We start from the raw sequence: 21,515 nt of genomic DNA, 5'->3' as shown, positions 1-21,515 counted from the left end.
GCCCTTAGTTCCTCTAGTCTCTGTTTAAGAAGGTCCTTATAGTGAGTATTTCCTAAATAACTCCTCCTAAGTTTTATTCTCTTTCAGAAGCTAATCCTCACAATTACTAGACAGGAGACAGCTTGCTTGTAACTTTTTGCATGTATGAGTGTATGTATTTAGTCTGATAGATAGATGACTTTCTTTTGACCTCAGTTTAATATATAGTAAGGTATTTCAAATATTTAATAGGTTCTCAGGTGGCACAGGTATTGTTTTGTTTGGTTCTAGGAGGCCAGTGAGAACTGGTACCAATGAGGAGAAATTAACAAGTGGGTGAATTTCAGCTTAATACAAGTTTTGTGTGATTCGTGAGGGCAAGATGTATGTTGGATTAATTGTGCATTATTTTATTATTGGCTGGTTTCTAAAAATTGACTGAAGTCTAAAATTTAAGTCATTTGAAAGTAGAGCACTTAATGGTGATTGTTTATAATCGAATCTTTTTTTTTTTCCCAAGGGAAACCTTCATAATAAATTCTTGTGAAATGGGTAATGTTGAGTTTTTCTTGTTTTTCCTTATTTCCAACACTCACCATTCTGCGCACTCCTAAATTAGTTACCTTGGAACTTTGTACTAGGCCTTCTCATACCCTGTGCCTGTACCTGCTGGGAGACATAGCAGGAAGCAGTTTTTTGCTTTCTTGTTCTAAATTTTCAACTGAGGCAGTAATTTGCATTGGTGGTTTAATTTTTAATGGCTAGAGGCATGGAAAAGTACTAGTATTAGTAATCTCTGAATCTGTCAAAGATGTTGCAACAGTCTGATGTAATGCTATTTTATTATGGTTCACTTCTATGTAAGGGGCGGTACTGGCCTCCTAGTTTACTATATGTATTGCACATTCCAGTGAGTCTTTATTTAAAATAGCTTAAATAAGATTTTTCTCTTTAAAATACTAACTCTAAGTATATCCACTAGATGTCAGCATTAGGAAAGACGCAACGTAGCATGTAGTGTCACAGCCAGCAGCTGTGAGAGATGCAGTCTAACAAGTAAACTGACCTGTGTGAAGTCACGTATTTTGTGATACAGTCGGGACTAGAAGTCAAGTCTCCCAATTTCCATTGCACTGTTCATTTAGGTCACATTTCTGTAAGGCAAGTAGCTTAACTCCATATAGTTACTAGACTAATACAATATGTCGATCTTGACATGTGCTAGGGATTCACGGAGAGGTTTTAGTGCTACTGTGATGCTGTGCAGCTGGGCACCCAGTAATGCCCAATTCCTGCATCTCTTCCTGTCCATTTTGCCATGGAAGGAGAATCAACGGATCACTTGATTAATAGCTACACTAGTACCTGATGACAATAGATACTTTTGATAAGGTTAAAAGTTCAGCTAATGTCTAGAATTTCTGTGTCAGTCATATTTCAGCCAGGAAAGCAGAAACCTTGCTAGGTTTTTACAATCGGGAATTTAACATATGGATTGATACACATGAGCATTGGAAGCCTGAGCAAAAAGAGGATGCTGAGGTCCGAGCATGTGTATTCACAGCACCTCTGACACCAAATGTGTGGGATAACCCCTTCCCCTCTCCCCCCGCCCCCCTCCCCCCCAGCCAGTTCTCCAGCTCTCAGGACACTAGCTGACTGTCCTGCAATTCACTCTGACTCTGACACTAACTTCGTGGCATTAGTGCTGACCCCACAGATTCAGGGCTCAGTCCCATAACATTGCCATCCACTCCAGATGCCAACCACAGGTCCTAGACCTATGCACTGTGACTAGACAGTTGTGAATTGGGGGTTCCCATGATTCCTTCTTAGGTTCAGTAATCTGCTGTAATGGCTCCCAGAGCTCACTTCACTTCCTAGTACCGGTTTACTGTAAGGGATTTTTATGAAGGATGCAAATGAACAGCTCGGTGGAGAGGTCCATCGGGTGAGGCCTGGAAGTGTCCTGAGCATAGGAGCTCTGTGCAGTGGGGTGTGCCACCCTTCTAGCATGGGGATGTGTTTACCAACCTGGACCATCTTCAAACCGTGTCACTTAGGGTTTTAAAAAAGTATTTTTATGGAGGTTCCATTGTGTGGGCAGGACTGATTATAAATCATTGGCCATTTGTGATCAGCTCAGTCTTCAGTCCTCTCCCTTTCCCAGAGGCCAGGAGCTGGGGCTGAAAGCTCCTTCCCTCTGATCATGCTTTCTGGTAAGGCGCCTCTATCCTGAAGCTATTTAGGGGCCTGCCAAGAGTCACCTCATTAAAACGAGAGCCTTCGTCACCCAGGAAATTCCAGGGGATTAGGAGCTCTGTGTGAGGAGCTGGGATTAAAGACCAAATATACAGTTCTTTTTTAGTCACTTGAGGTAACTTAGATATTAATGGTAACCACAGGAAGCAAATACCACTTCTAAAGCAGGGGAACTAAAGGAAGGAGGAGGGCTACCCCGCAAGTCTGGAAGCTCAGACCTCTGAAGGGCTAGAGCAGGGGTGGGCAAACTTTTTGACTCGAGGGCCACAATGGGTTCTTAAACTGGACCGGAGGGCCGGAACAAAAGCATGGATGGAGTGTTTGTGTGAACTAATATAAATTCAAAGTAAACATCATTCCATAAAAGGGTATGGTCTTTTTTTTTTTTTTAGTTTTATTCATTTCAAACGGGCCGGATCCGGCGGGCCGTAGTTTGCCCACAGCTGGGCTAGGTCCTGCACTGCTGCTCCAGTTCACAGGAAGCCAGAGCCTGGAGCCATGCCTGTCTTTTGCTGACAGGAAATGCTGATGGGATTTGAAAAACAGAGAGAGGGGGACCTTCTTCGTTCTCACCTGCCAATCTGCTGTTAGGCTTGGGGGTGAGAGATAATAGAAAAGTAAGTCACAGTCCACCTCTGACTACTCAGCACTCACTTATACATGTATAACAGTGAGGACATTTTCATGCTGCTTCTCAGAGTTCTGGTTCTTGGATAGCTCCTGCCCAGATTGTCTAGGGGTACAGGTGGAGGAAAACCCCGGGGAATATGGAGTCTCGGAGGGGATGTCACGTCTGCTCACTTTATCACATCCAGTGGAACCATGAGTGGGGAGAGAGTGGAAGTCCTGGGGGGCTCAGATTCTACTCAAGCACGCTGACCACACAAGTCAGAAAACAGAAGAGCAAGAGAAGAAGGGAGATCTTGGTTATGCCACTTAATGAACAAATACTTGTTGCCTACTGGTCATTGTGCTAGAACAGAAGGTACTGTTTAGTTACTTCTCTTGTTGAGAAGAAAGGGGAAAGAAGGAAGTGAAGTGGGTGTGGGAAGAAGGCTAAGGTGTGATGTGCATTGGCGGGGTAGTCACTAGAGACAACAGCATATTGTCAGGTAGCTACTGCAAATGCTTTACTACTAGGCTTGCTTGAGTGGTTATCTCCATTATTCTGGCTCTCACCTCTTGGTGGTGTTAAAGGTCTTCCCTGAAGTTAGTCCATTCACTACCTTCAGCTGCCACGTTCCTAATGTGAGTTGCACCGTTTCAGAAGCTCGGAAGGAAGTATGATTATGCCTCTCCTTTAAGTAATTGTGTACCCAGCTGATCCTTCAGAAAAGTGGTGCCACTGCATCCCACTATGTACAGGTATGAAGTTAATTCAGTAGGTTTTTATTGGACATTTACTCTGCACTCTGTGGAAGATTTACTTGTAGCAGAGGTGCACCAAATACACATTGGGCCAGTCAAGTCAATATTCAGCTAAGACAAAGGCCAAAGTCATCATAGAATAAGCTTTTCAGATACGTTAATAAATCTGGAAATTTATCAAAATTTAATGACTACAGTGTTATTAATTTTAATAGTCAGATTTTGAAGGTTGGACATATTAAAACATTTTTTGTTTTTACGCTCCTGTTCATAGTCACTCTGCTGTTCATATGCAATATTAAATCCACCTCTGCTTTCAGAAGGTGATGTTGCAGCTTCATAGAAATAGTTCTACAGTAAGGCTTTGTGCCATGTTTGGGGAAGGAGAATATTTTCAGAAGCAGATGTGCTAATGTGAGATTGTTGGTATCATTTGAATTTTTTTTGAGGTTTCTACTGTTTCAGCTTGTACCTGCTGCTCTATGCAATCACCTGAGATCTAGAAATGTGGAATTGGAGTTATGTAAGTGGCTTTCCAGATAGCAAAACTGTAAGTTCCCACCTGCCTTTCAACTTTGCATTCACCTCCTGGCATTATTGCTGTGTAGTAGATTGATCAGAAGGAGCTTTCTGGCATGTGCCATGTGATATTTCTGTAATTGCTCATTTTGGCTATTTCTTCAGCAGGTTCCAGCAGATGAATTACAGTCTCTGAAAGCACCATCGCCTATTAGTAATACTTTTTGTGTTGGCATTGTTATTATCTTCAGCGTACAATATCAATACTTTTTTTAAGTGTTAAAGCAGATTTTTAACCTGTAATAGCTGCTTGGCTGACTATATGACAAAGCAATTCCAGCATCTCTTGTATATCTGGTAGTTTGTCTTTGGAAGAAGAATTATGAAAGTGATGCACTTCATTTTTTGCTCATGCAAAATATATTTTATTATATTACAGTGTGTTATAGTTTCTGAACATACAACATAAGGGCAGATTTCCCTAATAATCAACATTTTGAAAATTCTTAATAGTTGTACACAAAGTTTATGGCTTTTACAGAAAGGAAGAAAGACAGAGGCTGTCTTCATCTATTTTATTGAGAAGGCAGTGAGCTCTTTTAAAATTCTAAGGCCTTTTAAAAAAAGACTTAGTTTTCAATTGTCAGTATTTATTTTGGTCTTTCCTCTCCCCTCCTTGGAACACTCCTATAATTTTACCAAGTTTTGTTTCTGTGCGGATTTCTAATCATGCAGTTATTCAACAAACATTTGTGGCTACCTCCAACATCCTGGGCATTGTTCTAGGACAGTGGTCAGTAAACTGCGGCTTGTGAGCCACATGCGGCTCTTTGGCCCCTTGAGTGTGGCTCTTCCACAAAATATCACGTGCGGGCGCGCACGTACAGTGCGATTGAAACTTCGTGGCCCATGCGAAGAAGTCGGTATTTTGTGGAAGAGCCACTCAAGGGGCCAGCGAGCCGCAGTTTGCCAACCACTGTTCTGGGACGTGGGGATGGAGCACTATACAAAGCAAAGCCCTGCCTTCTTCAGGTTCACCCGGCCGTGGGGGACAGGTAACCAAAGGGGTGACTATGTGTTAGAGTGTGGTGACCATCCATTTGGGAAGGTGACGGTGATGGGAGAGGGGAAGAGACAGATGGGTTGGTCAGGGAAGCCTTCCATGCGTGGTCTAGAGGAGCAGTGTGCTGGATGGAGTTCATTAGCTTGTCATTGATGGTCTGTGGACAAAGCATTTCAAACCAGGAGTGGTTGTTTCGTTTTCTTTCTTTTATTGGTAAAAAATGTAATGATGGCATTTCACACATGGAGGGTAAATTGTTGGAGGTTTGAGGCGATTTAAAAAAAGCCTGTGGAGTGGTCACCTGGCAGAGTGGGAGAGGAGGTTGACGGGAGGTATGTAGCAGGATCACTGGACAAAACAGGATGTTCATTGAAAGTAGTGATTCCTAATAGGAGGACACTTGTGCCCCCAGGGGCTATTTGGCAGTACCTGATATCCGGAAATGTTATTGGTTATCACACTGGTGCTGGGGAGATAACCTGGAATCCCGGGTGCTGCTAAATAGCTTACAATGCGCAGGGCAGACCCCACAGAAAAGAACTATGTGGTTCAAAGGTTAATAGCGCCAAGTTTAAGAAATCCTGATTTAGAATGAAGCTAGTCACTGTTGAGTTTTGCTTCCTTCTCATCCCCCACTTGGAAATATTAAGTTTATAAACTGAACTGAAGAAAACTGATGCCAAAAGAGTGAATCATATTGTGCTGTGGATGCTGAAAGAGTAAGTGGGGGATGTGGTAGGAGATAACGGGGCGGGGGTGCCACTGCCCTTGATAAGGTGGTCAGAGAGAAGGCTTTCTGAAGAGGGCACTTGAGATAAGGCCCCAGGAAGGATGGAGCAGCCTGCCATCGGACTAGCCTCCAGGCAGAGGAGACAGCACTGGTAAGCCCTGGAGTTTAAAAGAGGAAAGAAAGCAACTGCATCTGGTAGGAACTTTCTAGAGAGAACTAGTGTATTTTAACTGTAGTGCAGAGCTTATAGTTGTGTTTCTTTTGGCTTCTGTTTTAATTATGAAAACTTCAGGTGCTTTGTGGGGAATGGTCTGCTGTAGTTAGTAAGTGCCTCTGTGAGCTCAGACATGCCGCAGACCCCCGGCCAGGAAGAGCGAGTTCCTCTCCAGATGCATCGCCAGTGTTGAAACCAACATGCAACGTAAGAGCTCACTGCCACAAAATCCCACCAGAAATATCACGAACACTGGAAGTAAATTATAAATTACATTTGGTTTCTATGTATTAAATTTCTCCTTAGCTTACTCAATGAATATCTACAATATTTAGTTTGAATCCAAGGATTACAATAAAAAGTAAACTGAAAGAAAATTCTTTAGCTTTTTCCTCCTAAATTCTGATCGTAAGACTCGCAGTTTACTGTTCTAAATATATTTATCAATTACTTTGAAATAGTGCTTCTAGAATAAATCAGTAGCATTTTGGACCAAGTTGTATAGAATCGGAAAGTTCTTTTATATATATTGTTATCCTTTGCATCAGATTTATGTATTCATCTGAAGCTTAGAAGTCTTATTATTCAGAACTCTTTTAGATGCAAATGACCGAAACCCAGATCAGCTAAACAGGTAAAGGGAAAGTTGGTTGAAAGAAATGAGGGTATCTTAAAACCTGAGGAAAATCTAGCAGCTAAACTGAGGGAAATGGCAGCTGGAACCTGGGAAAGAATGGAATCATAAACCAAGGACTTGAGGACACCTTCTGGGGCTTTCTGCATGGGGCCTCTGTTGTATTACATCCGCTGGCGTCATTCTTATGTGACTGCCTGGCTGCTGGGGGTGTGGAGTGTGTGTGTGCAGGAAACAAGGCTGCCACTCCCTCCAGAGCTGCTTTCCGCCGGCTCTGCTGTTGGAGCAGATCCTCTAGCTCTGCCGTGGCCATACCGCAGCAGCAAGTAGATGCCAGGCTTCCTGTACCCCCCTGTCAGTTTAGGAAGCCTCTGCAGTGATGTTTATTATTGTGGACATTGTACGGATGAGACGTGGAGAAGTCAGGAATCCTGACTAAAGTCCCAGAGCTGGGAAGTGACAGAGTTAGGGTTTGAATCCAGGCAGTCTGACAATGGACCAGAACCAACAATCAGCCACCATATCGTATTCATTGAAATCAGCCACACCGAGGGGATGGAAGGTTTTGTTTTGTTTTTGGCTGAAGAGTTAAACAATGCAATACTAGGATGTGGTTTTACTTTTTTTTTGTTTTTCCTTATAAAAAAAAGATATGACCGCTGATAACATAATGAACTGTTTTCAGATCTTTGAAATGAGACACACATGGTATGGGTGATGGCACAGCATCTTTCATGGGTGCATGGGGCTGCTGTTGTACTACATCTGGGGTTCCCAGCCAGGGGCGATGTTGCCCTGGGGCATTTGGCAATATCTGGAGTTATATTCAGTTGTTCCAACCTGTTGTGTGAGTTACTACTGGCCTCTAGTGTCTACAGGCCCAGGATGCTGCTGCTAAGGATCCTACAATGTGAGACAGGCCCAGTTTTAATTGTGCTGAGGTTGTGAAACTGTACTAGATACACTGGGCCATTTCAAACTTAGAGTCTATTAGGGTCGCCAAAGGAGGTACGCATGAGGCCAAAAGTGGTAAATAATTATGAATTTATTAGGTCATCTGGAAACAGGTGGGCTGAATCCCAAAATGGCGCCAGCAGCTTGGGACCAGGGAGTCAGAGATTTTAAAGGACACTAGGCGGGCTTTTTCGGAGGGGAATTCTCTAGGCAGTCTGGATCCTGGGCAAGTCCAGAGGAGAAAGATAATGGTCTTAGCAAATGGAATGCGGTCTAAGGAAAGGGAATGTTGTGAAATGGGCTAACGGTCAGTTTCCCAGGGGAGAGGGTATCATTCCATTATTTGATCAGATCTAACTGTCTATTTGGACTGAAGAGGTAAGAAATGCTAAATTTTTGAGTACTTGTGGAGAGTGAATAGATCAGACCAAGTATGAAGCCAGGTGAGAGGGGGTTAGGGTCACATTTGGCTAGGATGCCTCGAAAGTAGGACTAAATAGTGAAGGGGAGATAAGAAGGTGGAGCAGACAAACTTGGCTAGTTTCAGTGTTTCCCTGAGAATCACCTGTGGCTTACAAGTAAAAAGGTAAGGAAAGGAATCTCTCCCTCCTCTCTTCCTCCGGCACCTCTTGATGGTCTCATAGGACTAGGGCAGTGGTCAGCAAACTCATTAGTCAACAGAGCCAAATATCAACAGTACTTCAAAATAGACTGGCCCAGGCCGAAAACCGACTTCTGTGCTTGGGCCATGAAGTTTCCATTTCCATTGCACTGTAAGTGCGCCCCCACGTGGTATTTTGTGGAAGAGCCACACTCAAGGGGGCAAAGAGCCGCATGTGGCTTGCGAGCCGCAGTTTGCCGACCACGGGACTAGGGTAATCTGTTGTATATTTGGTCTCAGTTCTAGTGAGAGAGTTTATGTATTTGGAAACAGAAATTCCATATATATATATATGAAAGCTTTTAAAAAGTAAAGCTCTGAAATAGGTTATTTCTAAATGGTTCCTAAAACTTATTGAATAAATTTAGTAGCCAGTTTGAAGTAATTGTTTGGATGTGATTGATGATTTTGGAGCAGTGTTTATATTTTCCTTACTGTAAAAGTTTGGTATTATTAAACTTTTTATCATGTACTAGAGGCCTAGTGCACAAAATTTGTGCACAGGTAGTGTCCCTAGTGGCTGTTGGCTCCCAGCCAGGGCCTCCCTTCCTCTGCTGCCAGCTAGGGCCTTCCTTCATTCCACACCTCCCCCTGGTGGTCAGCACACATCATAGCGAGCAATCTAACTCCCAATTGGTTGAACTCCCAAGGGGACACTTTGCATATTAGGCTTTTTTACATATAGATAGATAGATAAGAGAATTAAAGCTTAAACAGTTCCCTCTGAGTGTTGATCTCAGCTAATCCATTTGTGTAAAACATTGTACAAACTATTTCCAGTGAACCTCTATGCCATAGGGATTTTGATATAAAAAATAAGACAGATCTCTACCTCTCCCATTGGGAGATTGTTTTGAAAGAAAGGAGACCCTTCATTATTTACCGTATTTGTGAATAAATTAGATTGTCCTTAAAATTGTCTAAGAAATGTGTGTGTCAGTCCAACAAATAACTGTTATACATGTACTGTTATTTCCACTTGGTGGAGTTTAAAGTTAGGGACATAGGCCATTGTCTGGGGAGTAGGTAGAGGAAGAGGTATCAGCACAGGTGGCCAGAAGTACTGACTCTTTTCAAACTTCCTGTGTGGGGATGAATAATAAGATGTCTCCTTTCATTGATTAAAAAATATTGTTGCTTTTATGTTTTGTTTCATTTATATTTGCCAGCAGTTCCATATTTGGAGAAAAAGTATTGAGATTGGGGGTGGAGGAGTGTCTGTGCACTGTAGTCTGACTTCCAATAGTTACTGCCACTTCCAGGTTTGAATCTGGCTTCCCGATGGTCCTGACACCGCCCTCCACATCCATCCACACTGAGTCATGGCGAATTCGTGCGCAAGATTTACTATGCCAATACCTTATTTTTACTGTTTCCTCTGCAAACTTACTAAGTTATGGTAATTCTGGATCCTTCATACTGGTTTGCTGTGTTAACTTTTAAGTTACATACATTGTATGGTTGTATCTAGTTAATATTGTTGAATAATCAGTCTGAGTTAAACAATAAAACGTTTGATTAATTTTTGGAGTATAGAAAATGTAAGAAATATTGTTTTATGTGTGGTAAAAATTTTTAAGTAGGTTATTGGTAACTGCCTTTAGTCTTGAATGGTTAAATATGGTTTGAATACAGTTTTCCTTGTATTCCCAAAGGATTTGATCTACAGAAGGAAAATACCCCTGTTATTTAAAAATATGGTCTCAGTATTTACTTACTTGAGAAATCTATTTTGATGTTCATTTAAACTGGGAATATATGCCTCAAATGTTATAAAGAAGTAACCTACCATAGATTAGCCAAATACAAATATTGCAAGTTATATGTAAAAATGTGATCTTTTTCCAACTTGCTGTATGTAACTTTTTTGATCTGTGGAAAAGAGGACAAGAGCTATAAACTCAGAGCCACCTGTGCTTTTGTTGTGCCACATTTTCAGTGCCAGGAGCACATAGACCTGCACCTGTTGGTAATTCCGAGCAAGCCAGCCTTTGCCAAACCCCAGGCCTCTGCTTAAACTTTTTTACTGGAACTAAATGATGTTGCCATTTTTATTTTTAGGTTTGCTGGCATGGGTAATCTCATTAAGGTGCTAACCAGGGACATAGACCACAATGCAGCACATTTTTTCTTGGACTTTGAAAGTAAGTCTCTTTAGCCCTTCACAGCTGGTGCATAATGGTAAAGGTGAAAGGTGAATGATCCTCACACCACAGTGAAGGCCAGCCAGAACATTTGTTAATGAAGTATGGGGAATCAAAGTTTGCATGATTTTTTTCCCTAATTGTAGGCAAACATCACCATCATACATATAATTCTTTAGTTTTTCATTTGCTAAAATCATGTTGAGTCTGTAGCCAGTGCTGTCCTTTCATTAGTCCATGAAGCAAGGAGCCTTATGATGAACATTCTACTAGTATGCCTTGGTGACATGCTCACATTCCTGCCATCGGCGGCTGGATACCGTCGAAGTGTGCTACACATCAGAATCAGTACTTAAATAACTGCCACCAGTTACAAATCCAAATTTGGATAGAAATAGCCGCTTTATTTCATGGCATACAGGAAGTAAGTTTAACATTCTACTCCTTTATAATGAAATGCAAAGGTGAGCTGTGGCCAAAACTCTTGATATTTGGCTTTGAAATAAATTGTTGTTTTTCGGCGCAATTTTGAACAAGGTTATATGTGAATAATTCTTGATCAGAAATTTCTCTTCCAGAATACTAGCACTGTTGGAATACTTAGAGAATTTTTCATTATAAGGCCACTAATGAGACTTGTCTTGGGAGAATTTTGCGAAGAATCAGAGCAACAGTTGTGCCATTATGTACAGGAAGCCACATTTCACCTCTAGGTCCTCCACATCAACCGTGCGAGCCCGGTTTGCTGTCGCCCGAGCAGTCTGGGTAACCTGAAGGACGAATTCATGGCCTAATGAACATTTTCCCTTTTGCTATTGAAACAAAAAATCCATTTCCAATGTTCTTTTTCATAAAGGGATATTTTCTCTTTTCTCATTCTTGTCTTGACAGGTACCTTAACATGGGGAATCTTCTTAAAGTTTTGACATGCACAGACCTTGAGCAGGGGCCAAATTTTTTCCTTGATTTTGAAAGTGAGAAGATGATTTTATATCTATTTCTCTTTGCCTGCAGTAGACTGCGTTTGTCTTGCACTAAATGAATGTTTCCCTTTGCCATCTGTTTAACTGCTTTGCATGACTGAGCTATGAATTGTTTGAGTAAAATTTCTGGTGCCTTCTAGAACTGGAAATCCTATTTTATAGACTAAATTGTAAAATGCTTTTATTTGAATTGTTACAAGAGATATCTCTTTAGTTGAGCATTATTTTACAATTTGAGATCTCAAATGAAAACATTTAAGATTCTCATATGAAAACATTTCTATAAAAATTTTGGTGGAAATTTGTTAATAGAAGCAATTTTTGAGGGGAATTATTGCAGTTTAGGAAAATTAAATATTAACTCCATGTACTATTGAAGTATTTTAATACAAATTGGTTCTTGAAGGCCATTCAAAGCTTAGTATTGGCATAATATTAAAAGGTAAGTGTGAACCTTAATTATTTAATCTTTGTATATAATTAATTTGAAAAGTTAAGAAACTCATTATATGTACTTATTTCAGGAGTTAATTTTTTTCTAACTCTATAAAGAAAATAATGGGTTCACAGACCTTTAAGTAATTTGCCTTCTGTTTGTTTTATGTTGCATGACCTATTGTAATATGGTCTAAGGGTGGCAGGTAAGTGTCATTGACCCCATGCATGTTGAAAAGCTTTTGCTTTTTTGGCTGTCTGTCTGTATTGCTTTAGCTTGTCTGGTTGTCAAATCAAGAACAATGATATTAAATTGGTGTTTTAGTGTGAATGTTGCTATTTTAACTGATCATTAGGAAATTGTTAGGAAAGGGTGAAGAGAGAGCCTTAGATTGTAAATCATGCGAATTCTTGAATACCACTAAGGTTAAAACATTTGAACAGGTATTTAAGTACTTAAACTTTAAGACCTTTTCCGGTTTTAAAAACAAAATAAATCCCTGAAAATAAATCCCCAGAGAGTCACTGCATTTTTCGTCAACTTCAGTTTAGTTTATGTGATATTATGCAATTCATGCTACTTTATGAATAATTTAAATATTTTTCTTAAAACCAGGACAGTTCCTATGCACACATTAATTTACTGTTCTTCTACATTTTATGGAATAATTTATGGTCTCTGATATTTTTCTAATTTTATTACATTCCTATCAATGTTCTATTCATAGTTTGGTAGTGTGTGCAAGCTAGCAAAGAGTAGTAATGCTAATATCAGGACCATAATAAATTGTGGGTTTTTAGGGGAACATGTAGTTAAATAAATACTGGTTTTCTTGACCCTTCTCAACAATTTAACAAGACTATTTTAAGTGCATGTTTAGCATGAATTTTAATCAGCTTGGGGATGTTGAGCAGATTGCTGACTTGAAGGTTATTCTTTCAGATGAGGCAACTTACATTAAAGCTGTATTTTAGTTTATTTGCATCTATTTCAAACTTGGTCTTGTATATTTTTCTGCTATTCTGTCTCCCTTTTACTCTGTCTCAAATTCCTTACATTTGCAGAATCTTGGCTCTGACACAGTCAAGATCTTGTTCAAGACTTGGCACTTGATCTTTTTATAAACCAAGCTTTAGGTTGTGGTCCAGTGAGAAGTATGAGTTTACTGTAGTGTTTAAAATATTATTTGGTCTTGGTTTCCTAATCTGGGATAGGTTTGGATCGTTATCCTTAAATTTAAATAGTTAATTTAGTGCCAGGAAAAGGTCGGAATTGCTAACAACAACAATTTCCAATCGTGAAGAACTACATGTAAAGTGTTAACTTCTTACAGGCAGCTGTAAGTTAAAGAATGATATTGTTGCCTATATCAGCCAATGTAGAACTTTTGGTTTGACACTTACTGGTATACTGTAAGTGAAATTTAGTGAAAACATTCTGTATCCTAGGCCAGAGTTTGCCTGTCATTTCTTAATTTAGATTTTTAAAATATGTTTTCTTTTGATTCTAACTTAATCAGTTTTATCTTTCATTCATTTGTCTTTTATAAAAAAACTTTTATGGTAAAAGTTTACCTTATGATTTGGCTACTAGAGTGACCCATGAGATGGGTCAAAAATGGGCAACATATTTGATGTGCCAGTTCCTTATGATTACAGAGAATAAAGCCATATTCTTATTGAATAAAATATCAAGTTCTACATTTTTATTTCTAGATGAACAGTAATATTTAGGTTACCATTGTAATTTAGGTTTATTTTAGACTGTAGGTACAAAATAAAGACTGTCTTTACTGTAAGTCGTTACTCTCTTAACTTTAGCATGTGCACACACGTGCTGTTTTTCACTTCAGTTCAACATCCATTTATGCTGAGCCTCCTGCCTGCCGACAAGTAGGTGCCGGAGATGCAAAGATACAACTCCTACCTTTGGGGAGTTCTCAGTCTTGTGGGATAGATAGAAATGCAAATTAATAATAATCTTTGCATAGTTTACATCCCAGGTATAGCTCAGGAAGGGATTGACTTTACCTTGCAGGGAGTAGACTTTGTGATGGTGATGTTTGAGTTGTGTTGTGGAGGTGCAATAGAACGTTTCAGGCAAATTTAGCGAAAGACATTGAAGAAGGAGTATCTATAAAGGCCTTTAAGGCATGAAATGACAATCCATGTTCATTGTAACATACTGTTACCTGTTCTTGAAGTACTAGAAAGAGTGTCTCTTTCTTAAAACAAGCTATACCTATAGGATAAGATTTTATTTGAAAATCTTGATAACGATTCCATTAACATATAAGCTCCGATTTGCCCCATAAAATTTGGCAGCACTTATGGTAATGACAGCATATATAAAAAGCACTGAGATGGGGCCCGTATACTCTATTCTTGTTCGTGGAATTATTTTATAATGACGCTGTTAAGATACTAGTCATTCTAATGACAAATTGTTAGCCAAATAATTAGTGTGTGTGTGTGTGTGTGTGTGTGTGTGTGTGTGTGTGTGTGTATCTCCACTCATTTGTGGTTCCTAGGAGAAGAGGGACTTTTATTTTTATGACCCTTGCCAATCTTATATAGTGCTTTGTAAATGATAGAGTTCAGTGTTTGTTAGTTACTCTTGATTCACTTATTTTCAGTTAGACCACAGTGCGAGAGTAAAAATAGGTGAATGTTTGTAAATGAGAAATAGAACCTTACTTCCTATGATTCTTTATTTTAGTGCCTTTCCATTTAATCATACATTTCCTCTAATTCTTCTGTCTTTTGTGTTACCTGTCTCCCCTCTTCCCCATCTTTTACAACTATTGATACCCACTTCTTTAGTGTAACTTTATTTGCCATTTTAACTTTTGTATATTTTCTATTGCTTTTGCTCTGTACTTTGAAATATTTTTATTCTTATGGTCTTTCCTTATTTTTTTTTTCTAAAATGATACAGGATTTTATTTGTTCAAACATGAAAATGCATAATGGTGTCCTTTAACTCATGCTGGAGTTATATTTATATTTACCATCTCTGTGCCTTCTCATTCAGGCCACAAATATTTATTATAGAAAATCTGCTAGGTACTGAGTTTGCATACCATTCAGTGGTATCTACTATACATTGAGCTCCCTGCCTTGATGAAATTTATGGAGTTAGAGTATAAATATTTATTGAGCGAATGAATGAATGGATGCAGGATTAAAGCAGATAGACCCTTTATCACAATTATCATTTTTATGTGATTTGCTTTTTATCTTTTTTCTTTTGTAACTGATCTTTGCCTCTTTTTGTACCATAACAGCTTCAATTTTTAAAAAACCTTTATTGTTGAGAGTATTACAGATTTCCCCTTTCCCCCCGCCCAACTTCAATATTAACACTTATTTTCAGTGACTCTTTATAGGCAAGTGGGGTGAAATTATTACAGTATTTACTTTTTACCTTCAAACAGTAAGAGCAACGGAAACATGCTGTAATTGCCCTTGAACAGCTTTTAAATAAGCCTGATGAGTTAGCACTGTGCTTACTCCCAGTAGTAGATACATCCTTTTGCAATCAAATGACTATCCCTTGGTTAGCCGGCTAAGTAGCAGGTTTTTCCTTCAACTAATACAATTTTTAATTCTTTGCTCTGAAAAATCAAAGTGACAAGTCTTGGGTGCATTATATGATACCATTTTTTTGAACAAATGCTTTCTTTTATATAGCCTTTCCCCCTCCCTAGTATCTCACCTTTTGCATGACTTGCTGTCAGTAAAGTAGTGCTTACCTGTCTGCTATTTTCTGTTTGTCTTCATTTCTACAGCAGTCTTCAGCAGCTTTCAAAATTATCAATGTGACTCTCCTGTGGCAGTCTAAAACTGTTCAATCAGTGTGGTGCTGGGGGCTGTCCCACCCTTAGGGGAAACTGAAGTCTTTGCCTTTGTTTTTAAGTTTCTTGTTATTTATTAAATCTTTAATAATCATGAATCACTCCCAAGGTCTATTCAAATCTACTTGATAATGTTTCTTTGTCTGTAAGTCTCACTGTCACATTTTTCTTTTAACAACTAGTCACCACACCAAAAATACATAGTAATTGCAAACTTTACAAATACCTTTTGGTCTCTAACAGTCAAAATATTGTCCTTTGTCATGAATTCCCTCTTCATGAATTTAAATTATGTGTCTCCTATTGGTGTTTGTCTGTAGTTTCACAACCCACGTGAAAAAGTATAAAGTTGGTTGTTTTTGCATGTAAAGAGTATTTTCTCTGCTGCACCTGGTGTAAGTATAAAAGTTACAAGGTGTACTTTTTAAAAGTGTGTGTCTAACCATGACTTTGGAGAACAAGGTCTGGCTAAATGTGAGAGGATATTACTGCTAAATGACAGACTGATTTTTAAAGTCATTTAGCTACAATATCAGTATTCACTCCTAGTAATACCTGTATAGCTTTGGACACAGTTTTTAATTGGCTCCTCTTATGTAATTATTTTGTCAAATAGAATTTTCATTCAAAAAGTGCATGATTTCTGAAAAGAAATTTGAAAAATAAGGGAACAGATGTGAACACAAATCGTTAAGTTGGCTTTGCATGTAAATGTTACTGTGTTATGTTTTTGTAGTACTGTCTTAAATATGTTGAAATTAAAATTTGGTACTGTAATTGTTGATTTAAAAATGTGTGGTATGATTTTGACTAGTTGGCAGGTTTAATAAGTGGGATTGAACTATGACTTGTCCCAAGCACAAAATAAAGTTACAGTAGTTAGGCATCTGGAGTCCTAGTTTCATGTGTCAACTTAGTTTTCTTAAATTTTCTAAGGAAAGGAATAAATATAGATCATTGTGTATTTGTGGGGAGAGGGTGTGGGTATAGAAAACTCTTAAGTACTAGTTTTATATAACAGAGATCAGAAATGTTCTTAATTCATATTATAAATTTGGTCTTCCTCCCCTACCCTCATAAGAGAAAATATAGCAGGGAGAAATCCTGCCAGCATAATTCCTCTCTAAAACATTATGGTAACCATAATGTTTATCATTTTAAGTGCTGTATGCCTTATCTGTAGTAACATGGCCTAGTTGAAAAGATACAAGAAAAATTCAGTTTCCTCACAGAGTGCCGACCCCATCTCCCCAAGAAATGTATTAAATAAAAAGATTTATCCTTAGGAAAAAAAATGACCACGTTATTAAAAACAGAATTTCTGTTACCTCGAGTCTAGCAGAGAGAAATCTAGATTTAGTCACATTAACATATGTTCTGTGGCTAACACTGCAGGTGGTGGAAATACCCATATGTTTGTGTTCCTTGTCATGCTTTTTGTAACTGTAATTCTTCATTTTTCTCTCACTCATCCTCAAGGACGGAGGAGCGCAGTTTTTGCTTTAGCATTTAAAAAGTTCAGTGATAACATTGCAGCTGAAGCATCTAGCTTTCAGTGGCCCAGTGATTCTGGAGCAATTTCATACTTTGAACTCTTCTGCGCTGGAATCTTGACCCTGTGTTCATCAGCAGAGAAGTTCATTTGGTACAGAATTTAAAGTGGTCCTAGAAGAGGGCAGCATCTAGAAAGGATTCTTTTAAAAGTTTTTATATCAATATTCAGTCATTAAAATGAACTTTATAGGAGAATAAAGTCATTTCATCTTAAACATAGATTAGCAAGATATAGTAGGCCTTTCATTTCTCTTGCATTAAAATAGATCATTACTCATGAATTTACAGTCATTACTGATAGTGACGACTGTAATGAAAAGGCAGTTCGTGCTATCACAATTTAAATGATAATTCTCAAATTCATTTAATATACCAAGTCATTATTTGTATCTACAATAAATAATGTTTGGTGTTCCCTTGCTGCTTTGTGATATTTACAAACTTGAGGCTACTTCAAGTATAGAACTATGGAAAAATTATCAATCTTTTCCAAGAAGTGCAAAGTTAAATGAATAAAATGTTAGTCATCTTTAGAAATTTGGATTTAGAGTTTTATGTGTACTAAAAAATTCATGTGACTGTGAATTTTCTTGTGCTTTCCTGCTGTTTAGATGCCCAGCCTACAGAGTCCGAGAAGGAAATTTATAATCAGGTGAATGTAGTGTTAAAAGATGCAGAAGGCATCTTGGAGGACTTGCAGTCATATAGAGGAGCTGGCCATGAAATCCGAGAGGTAAAGCACGCCCATTTTCCAGTCAATAGAATGCACTGTGTCCCGCCCTCTTTTTAATCTCTCTCGTTTTCTATACTTTAGAACTCTAGTGCATAGTAAAAATTGTATTTAAAGAAAGATCACTTGCATTATTTCAAAAGTGGTTGCACAATATAAGGGTAAAAGGAAAACAATGTTCTATAAATATGTAGTTTATGTATATTAAAGAAAATTGTGTGTTATTGGTTGCTCACACCTGAAATTTACTGTACCCATGGGGGGCCTACTGGTACTTTTATGGAGGGGAGGAGAGAACACAACTTTCTTTAGCTTTTTGTTCTGTCGTCTGTTTTTCCCGCTCCTCCTAAGCTTCCCTGGGAAACGCTGAAATCATCCTTGTGGTCTGGACTCCCCAACTCTGTCTGACTTTTCCCTACAGAGCAAATGTTCAGTGTGGTCTCCCTCCACTTGCTTCTCCCGAACCTCTGACCTTATCCAGGTTTCTTCCCATGCATCTCATTCTCCATTTCTTCTGTTTAGGAGAAGCGTAGCCTCTTTCCTTCTTCCTAAGACTATGTTTTCTAACATTCTTCTCCATTTTCCTCTGGAATTTCAATTCTTTCTTCTCTTAATTCCATCTGGGTTTTTTTTGTCTTTTACTGACTTTTTCTCCTCAGCATAAACACATACTCAGCTGTCCTGTTCTACACAAAGAAACCTCCTAGCCCAGTGGTCGGCAAACTGCGGCTCGCAAGCCACATGCGGCTCTCTGGCCCCTTGAGTGTGGCTCTTCCACAAAACACCGACTTACATGGGCCACGAAGTTTCAATCGCACTGTACGTGTGCGCCTGCATGTGGTATTTTGTGGAAGAGCCACTCTCAAGGGGCCAGAGAGCCGCATGTGGCTCGTGAGCTGCAGTTTGCCGACCACGGTAGCCTCTTTTCCTCATTTAGGATACAGTTTATTAAATAAACAATGCTTTTCTCTAGGATAAACCACTAGAGATGGAAATTGATATATGTGCTGACGGTTTCAATATTTTTGGAAATGAGAGTGAGGATACCTGCTCCATGACACCCTCACATTGACAGTGACCAAGCACCCTTGTGCATGTTGGGCTGTGGTTGGTGCTGTACTAAAACGTTCTCTAGCAGCAGTAACGCTGATGTGAAAGGAGAAGGAACCAGCATTATAAGGAGAACCATGACATGTTGTCGTGGCAGGGCAGCCATTGGCTTCAGTTCTGAATCCAGCAAGGCCAGGAAACAGTTAACTCTGCTCGGTTGTGACAATGGGTGGCATTTGCTGGAGCATTTGATAGTATGAGAATGAGCAGATATTTGAAATATCATTTTTAGATCCTTGCAAGAAAAGTTGGCTAGTCTTCTCAAGAGAAGAAAGCAAATTTAAAGTTTTTATCTATTTGCTCATTTCCTGAATAATAAATAAAATAAACAAATTTCTACTTGCTGTAAAACATTACTGAGACTGGGCTTGAGGCTAAAAGGATTTTTCATATACAGCAGGATAATATTATAGTTCCTTTGAAATATTCATATGAAATAAAGATTGTCAGATATTTTTAACATTAAAATATTTCTACATTATCATATAAATGTAATTTACTTTGGACTCCTATAGTGTTTAAGTATCATTAAAATTTTTTTTTATGTTAAACAATCAAGGACATTTGCATATAGTGGTAAGCTTATAAAGCAAATTGCTTAAATAATACATAGCCCATTTATTTAGTTCGTAGCTAATTTATTCAGAGCTTCTTCTAAATTTACCTGGTTTCAATTTTTGTTTGTGTTCCTGTTTTTTGGTTTTGTGTAGACGGAGCTAGAGTGCTAGCGCCTTGGGAAAATCTAAACATCAGTACCTCCTGATCGTGTTTATGAGTAGCTCCCACGCCCCGCCATGGGTGTGAGTTTCAGCTTTCAGATGGTGTGTTTAGCTTGTTTGAAGATGTCAGAGAAAGCAAACCAGGTTGTTGAAAAAGATTGTTTCATAAAGGGTTAAGAAAAGCATCTATAAGCAAAATAAAGATGAAAACAAGAAAATACATTTCTTTGGGAAGAACCCTCTAAATTAATAAAAGATTGCCTAGTGGTTTGAAGGACTGGGCATAGAGAAAGGCTTTATATTATATTAGGGTCTCTAGATTGTGGTTTATTTCCTCCCCTTTCCGATTTGAAACTATTTTTTACCTTCTTATTCGGGAAAACCCAAGAAAACTTGGATTCCAGAATAGTATTTTTTAGTTATAGGAAATAAGTGTGACAATTTTTGAATCCCTTCTTTCAGGTTGATTTGGTTCTTAATTTGGTAAGTCTCCTAAAGCTACTTTGGACCCTGGAATTGGAATTATTCAAAGTTTCATACCCTGTTCCACAGTTGGCATCTTATTTCATTCATTACCTAACTTTTTTGCCTCTTTTTATTTTACTAAAATAATTTTTTGAAAGAAAACTGCTAAGAAAGCCTGTCTGTGATATGCAAAACAATATAAATGGTTTCTTTTCTTTTTTTTAATATATATTTTATTGATTTTTTAGAGAGGAAGGGAGAGAGATAGAGAGCTAGAAACATCGATGAGAGAGAAACATTGAGAGAAAAAGATCGATCAGCCGCCTCCTGCACACCTCCCACTGGGGATGTGCCTGCAACCAAGGCACATGCCCTTGACCGGAATCAAACCTGGGACCCTTCGGTCCGCAGGCCGATGCTCCATCCACTGAGCCAGACCGGTTATGGCAACGGTTTCTTTTTGTGGCTCTAAAAGGTATCAAGGCATAATATATTTAACAAGCATGTATTGTGTCATCCTAGTTCATTATATCCATGTCCATTGCAAGGATAACTAAAAGTGTGTTATGATAGGGTTAAGTATCCAGGGAGTTGAGAAGGCCCGCTCTCAGCATTTCTGGGTCCATTATTCTGTATTTTATAGATTGTACCAGGGTTTCCAACATTTGCTAAGACATATATTTTAATGTAAAAAGAATGCTGCTGTGACTTTTAGAACTCAACTTTTTTTTTTTCCCTTTGGATTTTGAAGGCCATCCAGCATCCAGCAGATGAGAAGTTACAAGAGAAGGCATGGGGTGCTGTTGTCCCACTAGTAGGCAAATTAAAGAAATTTTATGAATTTTCTCAGAGGTTAGGTAAGTTGAAAGTTTTGTAATTATGACTTCCCTAGTGAAAAATACATTTATTGATGCCACCAGAAGTAATTTAGAGTATTTTATGTTCACATTGCTATATTAATGTGCTACATATGTGAAGCAAGTTTGTTAGACTGTAGGATATTTCAGCATAAACCTACGTCTTTATTTAGACTGTTGTCTTCGACACATTATTCCATAAGGAAAGCTCTGATTTCAATGCAGTAAAAAGGATACTAGCGAGAGAAACCTCTTGGTAGAAGTTCTCTCCAGCAAA

General features: G+C 38.7%; 1 protein-coding gene across 10 annotated transcripts in view; it reads left to right on the top strand.

The window, feature by feature from the left end:
• The window catches only part of CYRIB (CYFIP related Rac1 interactor B), a 113,921-nt gene that overhangs the window by 76,544 nt on the left and 15,862 nt on the right, over window positions 1–21,515 (top strand). For 4 of the 10 annotated variants that reach the window (XM_059672291.1, XM_059672293.1, XM_059672292.1 and 1 more), the window contains 3 exons: window positions 11,420–11,502; window positions 17,969–18,090; window positions 21,133–21,238. In XM_059672291.1, coding sequence (XP_059528274.1) covers window positions 11,430–11,502; window positions 17,969–18,090; window positions 21,133–21,238 — 301 coding nt within the window. In that variant the 5' untranslated portion in view covers window positions 11,420–11,429. Of the gene's footprint in view, window positions 1–10,445; window positions 10,529–11,419; window positions 11,503–17,968; window positions 18,091–21,132; window positions 21,239–21,515 lie in introns of those variants that run through there. The other 6 variants (XM_059672295.1, XM_059672296.1, XM_059672297.1 and 3 more) reach the window with 4 other exon arrangements.

This window comes from Myotis daubentonii, chromosome 17 (assembly GCF_963259705.1).
Source record: "Myotis daubentonii chromosome 17, mMyoDau2.1, whole genome shotgun sequence".
NCBI classification, from domain to species: domain Eukaryota; kingdom Metazoa; phylum Chordata; class Mammalia; order Chiroptera; family Vespertilionidae; genus Myotis; species Myotis daubentonii.
This window is presented reverse-complemented; position numbering and strand designations above follow the sequence as displayed.